Raw genomic sequence first — 13,692 nt, forward strand, 5'->3', positions numbered from 1 at the left:
AGTCTGGGCTGGTCACTTACCCAGTACAGCAGTGGCAAAGAGCACATAACCCAATAACCCATAAGCCAAACACTGTTTGGTTCCCAGGTGGAATAAAGCTGTGGCCTCCCTTGAGTAAGGTACATAACCTGAGATGCCTCCGCAAATGTCCAACTCTGAAAATAGATGATACGCAAGCTATGGAGGGAACTCTGGATTGGGGGGGTGTGTTTGTCAAAGTAAAATCACGTGGGCAGCTACGGCAGGTGTTTCTCAGGAGTGTGCATGAAACTGCACGAAATATTTGGAAATACATACATTACAGCACACCTTTCTTGTGATATCAGGCGTTCCACATTACATATGCAGCAGTAACAGTGGTGATGTTGCCGCTTCTGTCGGCAATAGCTCCATAATGCCTTTTCACGTGGACGGTTTCGTCTGGGTGGTCTTGGTGTCACCGAGGGCTGTAACTTCTCTCAGGTCCTCATAAATATGCCCAGCATTCTTATTTGCAGACTCACTTTATATGATAATAAACACGGAGGCCCATTTCTATTGTAATGGGGATATGAAAACACAGAGGGCAGCCGGCGTCGTTAGCTTTGGGCGATGTTGTGTTTTATTTATTTATTTTTTTTTTTACAAGGGAGGGGAAAAAATCTTATAGTTTATGTTTTCTCATTTGGTAATGGCTTTGTAATGGAGGAAGGTACACACCGGCACACATGTGAACTTGCAGCCAGTGTAGAGGGCCTCGGTGAACCCTTGTCCCTAAGCGAGCATGGAAAGTTTACTCTGTGTTGGCGAGCATGATGGATGGCTCGTAGTTAGAGGACACCTTCAGAGTTGTGTTTTCCGCGGGAGATAGGGATCTTGCTGCTCGGCCTGCTCCGAGCAGGGACTTAAAGAGGGACCTCATTTACCAACCGGCCCGGCCTGCGCTGTTCCTGATCCCCGCAGACGATAGAACGTTCCGCAAGCGAGCGACGCCACACGTCTCCGACGGGCGGAAGCTCCAGGGCTCCAGAGAGCGCTCATCCCCTCCCAGCTGCCTTGGCTGTGACGTTTCAGTGTGCAATGCAGCGTGGGTAATTTACCCTATGGTTATCAGAACAGGGAGCGAGGGAAGGGGGGATGAATTTCAGCAACCACCCCCTCCCCCCACCCCCGGCCCCAGCCAAAACCCGCTTCAGGGAGCGGTCCCCGCTGATTGGCTGGCGGCCCTCGTTGTCAGAGGAGTGGTCCCTGCTGATTGGCTGGTGGCCCTCGTTGTCAGAGGAGTGGTCCCCGCTGATTGGCTGGTGGCCCTCATTGTCAGAGGAGTGGTCCCCGCTGATTGGCCGGCGGCCCTCCTTGTCAGAGGAGTGGTCCCCGCTGATTGGCCGGTGGCCCTCATTGTCAGAGGAGCGGTCCCTGCTGATTGGCTGGTGGCCCTCGCCCGTGGTTCCCTGACGCAGCGCGATGAGGGGACGCTGATGCATGCCTCTCTCTCACGCCCGCCGGGTCGGGAGAGCGGTCGCAGAAGACGCAGCGCATAAGTGCACTCTGAGGTCCGCTTCGTCCGCTGTGTCAGACAGTGCATTTGGCTGATTAACATTTTATTGGTCGGTAGGTGCAATCTATCAGCGGTAATCGATTTGATTAGGAAGGAGATGATAAGAACACGCATTGTATTGATGTTTTTTGCTGTGCCGGCAGCAGGAAGGCTGTAAGGATTACAAATCTGCCTCTGTGGCACCCCTAACCCCCCCCCCCCCCCCCTTCCACGGGTGAGTCCGCAGTGAACGGGGAGGTGCTCGTCAGGGATACAGCTCAGATGTATACCTCCATTCCAGGCAATCCTGCTTGCCCTACGAGCCCAAACTGCTCATCTCATATTCCTGCTCAGGGTACAGCAGTGATTTCATAGATCAGCCATATCAGGCCTATCCTTTTTTCCCTATCCCTTTACCTCTCTCCCTCACCCTTTCCCTTTCTTCCTCCCCCTCTCCCTCTCCTCCCTCTCTCTCTCTCTTCCCCCATTCTCCCTTTCTCCTTCTTCCCACTCCCTCCTCTCTTCCCCCTTCTCCCTTTCTCCCTCTCCCTGTCTCTCTTTCTTCCTCTCCCCCCTCTACTTTTTCTCCTCTTCCTCCCTCCTCTCCCCTCTCCCCTCTCCCCTCTCTCCTCTCCCTCTCTCCTATCCCTCTCCCTCTGTCTCCCTCCCTCCCTCTCCCCTCTCTCCTCTCCCTCTCTCTCTCTCCTTCCCTCTCTCTCTCTCTCTCTCTCTCTCTCTCCCCCTCCCTCCCTCTCCCCTCCCTCTCCCTCTCCCTCTCCCCTCTCTCTCCCTCTCTCTCCCTCTCTCTCCCCCTCCCTCCCTCTCCCCTCCCTCTCTCTCTCCCTCTCTCTCCCCCTCCCTCCCTCTCTCTCTCTCCACAGTAAAGCCTGGCCCAGTCTTTATTGTGGTCTGGTCTCAGCCGCGCTTGAAGGATGGCTCAGCCCTTTACGAGGGTGAGGGTGCCTGCTCTTCCACACATATTTCACTGCACATGTTACACACATTAACAGTGATGAGTTCATCACGCCGCCGAGGATTAGGGAAAGCAAACAGGGCTTCTGTGGGGGTGTCCCGCCACACCACAGCGGAGGGCACAGCCCCTTTCCGAAACCGGAGGGGCGCAGAACCCGCGCCTGTAACACGACGTGATCGATGGGCTTTTACAGTCTGGGGACCATCTGGCAGTGCGGACTCGCGGATCCCTGACTGAAAGCTCACTAATGACACAGACTCAAAGCTCACCGAGGCTGCAGACTCAAAGGTCACCCGTGTTATAGACTCGCAGACCGACGCTATAGACTCACAGGCTGAGAGTGCGGGACCCAGAGCTCACTGAGGGTGTATACTCACCGCTGACAGCTCTCCTCTTTAAAGTCTCCTGATGGTAAAACACATAAGTGACAAAACATCCTCTCTGGTTCTACAATTATTCAAGTTGACTTGACAGATCTGGAGTGTTCAGTGGCTGAGCCTTCCCCTAGTATTGCATTAAACTGTTTACTTGCTAAGAAGATTAATCTGTATGCGCACGCAAATGTACACAAACATGCTTAGACGGACACACGCATACACACACACACGCATACACACACACACAGACAGACACACACACACACACATGTGCTGAGACGGACACACACACACAGGGACTCAGACATGCACGATTGCACACACACACAGGGACTCAGACATGCACGATTGCACACACACACACACACACTCAGACGGACACACATACACACACACAGACACACACACACACACATGCGCTGAGACGGACACACACACACAGGCACTCAGACATGCACGCACGCGCACACACACACACGCTGAGATGGACACACACACACACAGACACACACACGCGCACTGAGACGGACACACACACACAGGCACTCAGACATGCACGCACACACACACGCTGAGATGGACACACACACACACACACACAGACACACATGCGCGCTGAGACGGACACACACACACAGGCAGTCAGACATGCACACACACACACACAGGCACACACACACACGCTCAGACGGACACAGACACAGACACACACGCTCAGACGGACCCACACACGCTCAGACGGACACACACACACACAGACACAGACACAGACAAACACGCTCAGATGGACACACACACACACACGCTCAGACGGACACACACACACACACGCTCAGATGGACACACACACACTCAGATGGACACACACACACACGCTGAGACGGACACACACACACACGCTCAGACGGACACACGCACACACACACACACTCAGACGGACACACACACACACACACACAAACACACACACACACGCTCGCTCAGTCGGACTGAAGCAGTTTGATATCTGCCTGCTGTCACAGAGCTAAATGCCTCGAGTGTTCATTTTCACGGCTGTCATGTCGCAGCATCGCACCCCAGCAGGGTTTTTTGTCAGCGCTGTGAACTGTATTTATTCCCCTCTGTATTTCCGATGCGCTGCGCCCGTCCCCGCCTCCAAACCTCCCCAACCCCCCTCCGAGCCGGAGGACGGTCGGTGCCCACTTTAATCTAAGGAGGACAGGGCCACAGAGCACTGGAGATGGGGCAGAGGGGAGAGGGGCCGGTCGTTTTTTTGGAAACGTTGTTGGAGGAGGGTGGGGCATGGCTGGCGGGGCGGGAGGTGCTGTAACACAGACACACTACATTACGTTATTGTCATTTATCCATTTTATCCATTTATACAGCTGGATATTTACTGAGGCGATTGTGGATTAAGTACCTTTCTCAAGGGTACAGCAGCAGCGCCCCATCTGGGAATTGAACTAGCAACCTGTTGGTTACAAGCCCTGCCCCCATCACCACTACACACTGCTGCCTAATGGACTGAAGAGACTGAACAGAATGGGCTAAACAGAATATCAGTTTCCTTTCCAGAACCTGTGGCTCCTCCCACAGGCAGACGGTTATGCGGACCTGCAGGTGCATTCTGGGATTGACCGGGCCTGTGCAGCCTCACTCGGCCAGCCACGGCCCAGAGGGTGTGACCCCGGAGTCCCGCCCTGTCACCAGGTGAGGAGGTGACGGATGCCCCTGTTTGCGGCGGGCCCCGGGAGCGAGCGAGCGCCCGTTTTAATCCCTTCACACGCCTGCCAGTCAGCCGTCACCTCTGAGTGGCAGTGGAACCGGGAGGGGGGGGGTAAGCGAGAGCGTCAGTCGCGCCGCACGTGCCCCTGTGATCGGCCCGCCAGCCCCACCTCAGGTGCGCATTTTCCGAGCCTCGGCGACAGATGTCCGCCTGCAGACCTTCGCGGATTCCTTCTCCGTTTCGTGAAAAAAAAAACGGCATTTGAAATCCAGCACGGAGCGGCCGGGAAAGAGGAGCTTCCCGCAGCACGCCGCGATCTGAGACAACATTGCGCCGCACCCTTCCCGCAGCTGTTTTTACCTGCGCTCGCCTCCCCTTTCCTCTCCCTCTGTTGGCTTTCCCTCATTCATTAAGTGTTCATTTCCTGTGCCAACATCTTGACATCATTGCAAATGAGCGCTGGAGAGAGGAAAGCACTAATTCATCATAAGTAAAGGAATGAATTCATCAGAGCAGTCAGACTGTTATAGCTGTTTGTCACCCTGTCAGAGCTGGTCAGCGTCTCCGTCTCTCTCTCTGTCCCTCTCCCTCTCTCTCGCTTTCTCTCTTTTTTGACTGCCTCTTTCCCCCCCATCCTCCCTCCAATCTCTTTTTACATCTAAACATTACTTACTGTTTCAGAGTTTAAACCCATCTCCTCAGCCCCTGCCCTCTTCCTCTCTCCACTCTCCTCTCTGTCTTTCTCCCTTCTGTTTCTCTTTCTTCACTCCCCCCTCTCTCTCCCACCCTCTCTCTCTCTCTCTCTCTCTCTCCCACCTCTCTCCCTCCCTCTCTCTCTCATTCTCTCCCTTCCGTCTATCTTTCTCTGTCTTCACTCCCCCCTCTCTCCCACCCTCTCTCTCTCTCTCCCACCTCTCTCCCTCCCTCTCTCTCTCATTCTCTCCCTTCTGTCTCTCTTTCTCTGTCTTCACTCACCCCTCTCTGTCCCTCTCCCTCTCTCTCACCCTCCCTCTCTCTCTCTCCCTCTCTCCCTCTCTCTCCCACCTCTCTCTCTCTCCTGCGGTGGGTGGTGGCAGATGTCACTCCGTTCTGATGGGCTCTGATTCCCCGCTCTGATACGGTGCGGTGCAAATGCTGCCCCCGCACAGCTGTCAGTCACTCTGTCCGTCAGTTCCCCGCGCTCCCCGCGTTCTCCGCGTTCCCCGCGTCTCCCCTCTCTCTCCCCTCTGCTCCCCAATGCCGCCGCACTTTGTAAAGCGCGTCACAGAGCCTCTGCTAATTAATCTCTCCTTTCTGGAGACGAGGTTACAGTCACTTAATTGTAATTACATTAGAACAGAAGAGAACAAAGGGTGTAAAAAGGGGAAAAAAAATTAAACAAGTCCTCGAACAAAAAAAAAAACATTTAAGACTGCGGCTGCCACAACGGTATGCGCGTTTGTGAGATCGTGATGTACAGATGTAGCGATTGTTAAAAAGCCGGAGCCAGGAACCCTGTTGAGTACAGTTAGGGGCTTGTTTTGAATGGAAGCATAAGAACCCGCCGTGCGAAAGTAAGAAGTGGGCCCACTTGTCCTATCTGGCAGCGCCACTTGATGACTTAGCATCGATCCAATTAGCATGCGCTTTCCTGGAGGGCCCTTATGCTGCCCCGCGGCATGCTGGGAGCCGTGTCATCTGAGGAGAGGCGGTCCGGTCCCCGGCGCGGCAGCGGCGCGGCGTGCCGAGTGCCTCGTTATTGCGCAGATGGATTGAAGTCATTAGGGTAAAGTTCGTTAAGACGGGATTGTTCTGGTCTGTCTCCCACTAACTGCGTTTCAATCAGAGAAAGAGAGAGAGAAGGAGGAAGAGGGAGGAAGTCCAGAAAGAGGCTCCTTTAAACAGTGATTTAATGGCCGCTTTACAATGACTCTCGCTCAATTGAGTTTCCCCTCCTGCGGCCCATGCCCCCAGCCTCTAAACCAAGTTTACTGTCTTCACTTCAGGACGCTTTTATCTGACTGAGGCAGGAAGGGCCCGCTAAATTAGATGGAGACTGACTGTGTCGGCCGCAGTGAGTTCATTACAACCGCTGAGCACTTGTTACCCAGGGAGAGCAAATTAAATACTGCGTTCATGTGTATGACTTATTGCATATGCAGAGGTACATGAGTATCTGAATTTACACACATCTTACGCGCTTGGATTTTGTCAGTTACATCATCTGTGAATACTAACTTGCACAAAATGCAGGTGAAAGGCATGCAAAGATATATCTGTGAACTGAATTGGTGTGTACAGTTTATGTCTTTATATTATTTAGGGTAAGCATGATGATGAAGCCCATGGATGGGTACATTAAGCCCATTAACAGTGATACTCTTTTAAGAACAAATAATAATAACCATTTCCTGTTGGTAATTATCTTGGCATATACTTAAGCTTGTACCTGTAAATGTCACTTTTTATTGCAGGATAATCACAGATAATTTCTGTTAAGTTATTGACAGCCATGTGAAAGCATTTACTGGTGGATATTTTGAAAAGAAAAAAAGCAGACAAAAACTTTGGCCTTTGAGCAACCAAAAAAGGTCATGTTTTACAGTGGTTGTGGGTAGTTTGATGACTCATAACTGATACTCAAACCTAACTCATACTTTCTGTGAAATGAATAGATTGGTGTTATGTAATATACATACATGAAGTGCATTACCTTTTATTGGAACTCTTGCCCTTTAAACAGTTGGATTTGTTAAATTTTCACTCATGCCACATTCATCTGGCCACTGTGATTATCTAACTTAATATGCTGCAGCAGCTTTAAGAGATAGACTATACATTCCAATGCTCAAAATAGTGCCTGTATAAACCCCACGTGGCAAAGGTACAGGACCACCAAAAATCTCGTAGAAACTGTAAAATGTAAATTTAAGTAAACGTATTTTCCATGTTCTGTTCTACACAACCCTGTAACATACTGTCTGCATTCATACGCCAGATCATTTCTTTCTCCGTTGCCTATTTGAAATTCAGTCTCCTCTACCGCCAACTGCCATTGTTCTTATTAAGCCCAGCAGGCCCCTATTAAGTCCAGTAACACATTTACACAGATAGAAAAAAGACATTTTTATTCAGTTGCTGGAGAAAAATGAGAAAGCAAACCTATTTTCTCCTTCCAGATTTAGATTAATGGGATGAGGAAGGGCGCAAGTTTCAAGCAAACTTTTTTTTTTCCATCGGTGGAAGTTAACTTCATTTCAGACGAGAAAGATACAAATGATGCAGCAAACATTCAGTTAAGTTTGTTCGATTTACTCTCTGTCGCACACGGACCAGGAGTTCTGTTGGTGGCTCTTCTGTAGGTTTCACTTCTCTCGCCTTGTACCTGCAGTGGAAGTTCTGTGCAGAATGCTCAGCATAGCTGTGATGGCGACACTGTCTGCCTTTCCGGTGTGTTAATTGGTGTTTCCACCGAGCAGCTACAGCAGAAATGGAGCCTAGTGGAAAAAGTGTTGTGTCTGACTGTGGGAGACGCAATTAATTAGCTTTCGCTTGGTATAGCGCCCGTCGCTATCACATGGTGATTTACTGTGCGGTATTTCCACAGGGAAAACAAGGAAAAAAAAACACAAAACAAAACAGTCGAGGCTAAGTGCTAATAACTGAAATGATTTCTTCCCTCTTTGCAAAAGGCCATCGAGATAGAGTCCGTGAACTACATGAGGAGGCAATTCATATGCGTTTGAGTCATCACATCACATGTCAGCGATGGCTAGTCTGCCACTGAGTGATGAAGGAGGCTGTAGGGACCTGTATCTTCAGGGCTGTGAACGGATGGTCTGCAGCGAGGAAATGTTAGCTGGCCGTGAGTGAGTTCACATCCCTTCGCTGTTTGTGCTCAGTAGCCCGGTGTGATCGTAGGTGTCTGCACAAAGTGGCTGAATCATAAGCGATACACCAGGCAGGCGTGCAGCCAAAATCGCAAACGCCCCGAGTGTGGTTCAGTGGGCCGGTGCTTTGATTGTTTTAATATGCGTGCTGGTGGGATTACATCATCGTCGTGTCCGGGTGGGATCGCACTCGCATGCGGCTTCAAACGGACCAAGCTGCTCCTCTGTTTGAATTAAACAGTGTTAAAATGCGCTAAAATACATGAAGTAAACCAACAGCAATGGATCAGACGGAGGGCAGTGTTGGAAATGGGGAGTGTCGTGTACTCTTCGTATGCTGACTTGTAAGTAGTGGTGGACCAGCAATTTAGATGATTTTTTATGAACATTTGTCAGAACTACATGTTGTGGACTCAACATGGAGTTAATCATGGGAAAAGATGTTGCTGATGTATTAAATATAAATATTCATTTATTAAAAACATTTTCCCAACTTTTTGAAAAATGTTTCCAAGCATTTTTTATTTCGGAATTTTTGAAATGTTGCTTTAATCTATAAGAATTAACTTGGACGACACAGAACGAGGTAGAGGGCTTATTTAAAACATTCACAGGCTTAAATGCTGCTCACACAGTCTAGACCTTTCACAGGTTGAAGGTTTATTTTTCTAACAGGTACATTTTGTTGAAATAAATGTTTAAACCTTACATAATGGATGAATCTTTCACCTCACTTTACTGGCCAAAGGCTGGTTTGTTTATATTAAACATGGTTCAGACTAAATTTTGTGGGCTTAACAGGTACATTTATCCTGTTTCCTAACCGGACGCCCTTGTTCAGGGTGAGGTGATTGAATTACATGTTACATATTTGCCTTTTATAGAGTAGGGTATTCTTAGGCTCACAGACACGGCAGCAGTGACAACACCCAGGATCCCAGCCTCCTGTTACGTGTTATACTCCCTAATTGGTATGGCACCCTGCCATGTGTGTGTATGTGAAGCACGGCGTCGTTCCTCTGCCCAGGTGTGGGTGCAAGGGCGGAACATGGCTTTAAAATCTCTCTCCCGTGATGATTGGGTTGAAGGGAGGGGGGCATAGTGTTAGGTAAAACGGGAGTGGGGAGAATTGGGAGGTTGTCCCTTTCAAGGGGGTGTGTGGAATTTGGGGTAAATCATTGCAATTTTCCTCAAGAAGAACTATCTTCCTTCTTTTTTTGTGGTTGAAAATGAAGTGTGGCTCTCAAAGGCACCATGAGCACAGCTTTTTGTCTGTGGGAAGCCATGTCTGCCTGAGACGGCTGGTCTCAATGTCCGAGCTGCGCTGGCTGAGCCTACACTGTGTCGGTGTTTTTCAGAGTTTACGCTGTGTGTGCGTATTCTCTCGGTGTAGTTTCCCCCTCAGGGCCAGGTAGCACGCCGTTCCGCTTTGCGCTTTTGTTCGCGTTTCCTAACGAGTGTTGTAGCGTTTGTGCGTTGTGATAATTTGGTTCACTCCAGTTGTAGCAGTCGCTATTGTGCCGCGCTGAGGCTGTTGGGTGTTAGTAGGCGTTAGTGCTGTAAGCCTCAGGACCAGCTGACTGGTCTCCCTCCCCCTTTCCCTCTCCCTCCCTCCCCCCTTCCTCTCCCTGCTTGTGCAGATTGCTGGCATTAGGAGTACACCACGCACACTGGCTCCCAGCTCCCGGGCTAAATCAGAGCCCTTTCCCAGCGATCATGCCCAAGTCTGGCAAGGGAGGGGCGGGAGGGGTGGGGGTGGGAGGAAGAGGAGGAGGAGGATGGGGGGATGGAGGCAGGGAGAATTAACACACCACACAGCAGTGGAGATAGCAGTGGAGATAGAGGAAGATAGAGAAGGAAGAGCAGTCAGTGGCGATGAGGGGAAGAAATGCAGCGGATAGATGGAGAGATAGAGGAAGAAGAGCGGGGGGAGGTGGGGTGGTTTGGGTTGGATGTTAGGCAGGTGGCGCTGCATTGTGTGGGCGTGCCGAAAGGTTGTGAAATTAAGATGGAGGCTGCGTTAACGAAGCGGCGGCGTAATTAGCGCTTCCTCCGTTAGCTGTGGGTGCGGAGCGCCTCACTCACCGCACTGATGTCAGGCAGGACTGTGAGGGACAGATCTGTCTCCCTGCTTACCGTTCCCAGCTACAGAAACATACCCAACAGCATGTGCCGTTATCTCAACACCTGATAACTACAATACAAGACATCGTGTTTATGAGTGATTAGTTACTTCATATGCACTTGCCTCAGTTTGAGTGTATGTGTGTGATTACGTGCGTTTGTGTGAGCGTGTTTTGTGTGCATTTGTGTTTCTGTGTTTTTGCTTGTTTGATAATTGTGCGATTGCCTATTTTTGCTCTCTTTTTTTGCTTGTTATTGCATTGTGGCGAATGTCTGTTCATTTTATGTTAACGTATGCATCTGTCTGTGTGCATGTGACTTTCTGTTTATGTATTTATTTGTGTTGTGTGTGCGCGCGCGCGTGTGTGTGTGTGTGTGTGTGTGGCTGTTTATTTTGATTTAGATTTTTTTTATTTGTGACAGCGTTTCTATTTCTGTGGTGTGACAGAATTTGTGCCTACCTGTGTGGCTTTTTGTTAATGTGATACATGTAACTTAATGTGTATGTGTGTTAGTATTTCACTTGTGATTCAGTATTTATGTGTGTACGGTTGTTAATTTCTGTGTTTATGTTTCTGTTTGTGTTGTGTGTATGTTGTGTGTGTATGTGCGTGCGTGAGTGTAAGCGTATATATGCATGTATCAATGTTTGTCTTTGTGTGTAGCTGTTTATTTCTGTGTTGATGTTTGTGTGATTGTGTCTGTGTGATTGTTTGTCTGGTATTACAGTATTTTGTGTGTATCTGTCCTGTATATCTGTATCTGTCCATCTGTGTGCGGCTGTTTATTTCTGTGTTGATGTTTGTGTGATTGTGTGTCTGTGTGATTGTTTGTCTGGTATTACAGTATTTTGTGTGTATCTGTCCTGTATATCTGTATCTGTCCATCTGTGTGCGGCTGTTTATTTCTGTGTTGTTTGCGTGTGTTTGTTGGGATAAGAGCGTCTCCTAAATGACAGTAATGTAACAACATGTAATACATGTGTGTTTATGTTCATGTATGTCTTGTTTTTTTAGTATTAGAGTAGTTGTGTGTGTTGCTGTTTATTTCTGTTTTGATGTTTATGCCTCTCTAGATTTGAGTATTTGTGTGTTGAGGTCTTTGTTTGTATGAGCTGTGCGTGAGTGGCTATATCTGTTGTAATGTCTGTGTCTGTATGTGTGAGTGTGTATTTGTGTGTCGTGTTTGTGTCAGCTGTGCTGTGTGGCGTTTTCTCCTCCTGTTGATGTTTGTGTCCGTGCGTGCGGCTGTTTGTACGCGCGTCAGTGCGTGACTGGGACGCGGGAAAGCTCTGGCGTTGCTGGTAAAGTCCGCTTTCTCCCGGCCTGGGCGGTGGCGCTCCGCGCGGGCTGACGGGCAGGGCTGTGCATTCACACGGCCGTGGAGCCCGCTAGAACGGCAGGCCCTGCAGAGTCAGTGTTCCTGTGAATGGGGCCGGGTTCCGGGTATATAACGGGGCAGGGGAGACGGGCGCGCTCAGCCCCCACTGAGCTGCGTTGCAAATGGAACCTCTCTGTCTCTGAGCAAAACCCCACAGCATACTGGCCATGCTGGGCTCCCTGGACGTCCTCTATAGCGTCCTGATCCATAAGGTTAGAGGGGCCCGGAGTGGACAAAGGGAGTGTGTGTGTGTGTGCGCGTGTGTGCGTGTGCGTGTGTGTGTGCTGGTTGGAATTTTTGAATAGAAACAGGTGCAGCTGTAGCCTAGTTTCTGAGGACTGATGAAAAGATGGCTTTTGCTTTTCCCGCTTGGTACTGGTAGCTTTAGCGAGTATCGCCAGATAGCTGTTTTGGACAACAGTGTTAAAGTGTTGACATTTTAACTATTTATTCATTGTGTTGTGGATTTTAACGGTTAATGGTCGCTTACATCTATAAGATTTTAATGTTGCTGATGTCAATATGTGTGCCTCAGTACCCCTACCACTACTCTTACAGAGCCTTTGAAATCACTCAGCTTTGTCGTTGATTGTGTTGTGTAAATCACGTGTGTGTTGTGTTACTGTTTTCTCTTTATCTGTGATGTATTGTGTACCACTGACCTTTGTTGGTAGCTGTTATCTCACTCTCACTTCTCTGCATGCTGCTGTTTAACTTACTCCTGTCTTTGTGTGTGGCTGTGTTGTGCTGTGAATATACGTGTGTTTGTGTTTTTTTATGTTCTTCTTATGTGTGTACGTGTTGTGTGTGTGATTGTGTGATTGTACTGTGTGTGTATGTGTTGTATTATGTATTTATGTGTGATTGTGTTGTGTGTGATTGCACTGTGTGTGCATGTGTGCTGTGTCTGTATGCATGTGAGTTTGTGGCACTGCGTAACACGCTCTCTCCTGTTGTGTCCCAGCTGATCGCTGTGTACGAGGAGCAGGAGGCCCAGCAGAGGGCGGCGGTGAGTCCTGGTGGCAGCAGCGTGACGGGACGCCCCAGCCCGGACCCCTACGACTCCGAGCTGTCTGTCTTCCAGCCAATCAGAGGAGGCGAGATAGAGGTCAACTCCTCCGCCCTGAAATCCAGTACGTACCACGCCGTCACACCTCCATACGCTGGCGTCAGACCCAGGCAACACGACCACAGAACTTAGAACAGCAAATATCACTAACAAGCACAGCAATCGTTATACAGCTTTTTAAACAGGAACAGGCGCGTGTCGTGTCCGTGTGTGTGTGCGTGAGCGTGTAAACTCTGTTTGCTGTTGTAACTGTGTTAAATTATGAATGAGCGGAGAGAGGGCCAAGGGCGGCCCTTTCTTGTGTTTCGGGAGAATGTCTGATGCCTTCCAGGCCCGAGGAAAAATGATCTCATCTCAAAACAGTCCGTCACGTTCTGCGGGGCCGCGGGGTCCCGTGCCGTGTGTCTGCGCGTGGTTCTCACACGCACTGGCCTGAAGAACAGCAGAGATCGGAAGGGGAGCCTCTCCATCTCACCTAGCGGCTCCTCTTCTCCTTCTTCCCTCTTCTATTCTACCAGTCCATGCCCTTTGTGCAGAGTGACCTCCAGAGCTTGCATTTAACAGATGCATACAGTTGGATATTTGCAGAAGCAGTCAGGTTATATAACTGGAACAGAGGTGTAGCGGCAGTATCCCACCTGGGAGTCGACCCTACAAC

At 49.7% G+C, this 13,692-nt stretch overlaps 1 protein-coding gene across 1 annotated transcript in view; it reads left to right on the forward strand.

The window, feature by feature from the left end:
• LOC118785852 (partitioning defective 3 homolog B-like) overlaps positions 1-13,692 on the forward strand; it is a 212,358-nt gene that overhangs the window by 38,582 nt on the left and 160,084 nt on the right. Inside the window, exon 3 of the mRNA XM_036540793.1 lies at positions 12,930-13,098. Coding sequence (XP_036396686.1) covers positions 12,930-13,098 — 169 coding nt within the window. The remainder of the gene's footprint in view (positions 1-12,929; positions 13,099-13,692) is intronic.

Source organism: Megalops cyprinoides, chromosome 11, assembly GCF_013368585.1.
Source record: "Megalops cyprinoides isolate fMegCyp1 chromosome 11, fMegCyp1.pri, whole genome shotgun sequence".
NCBI lineage: Eukaryota > Metazoa > Chordata > Actinopteri > Elopiformes > Megalopidae > Megalops > Megalops cyprinoides.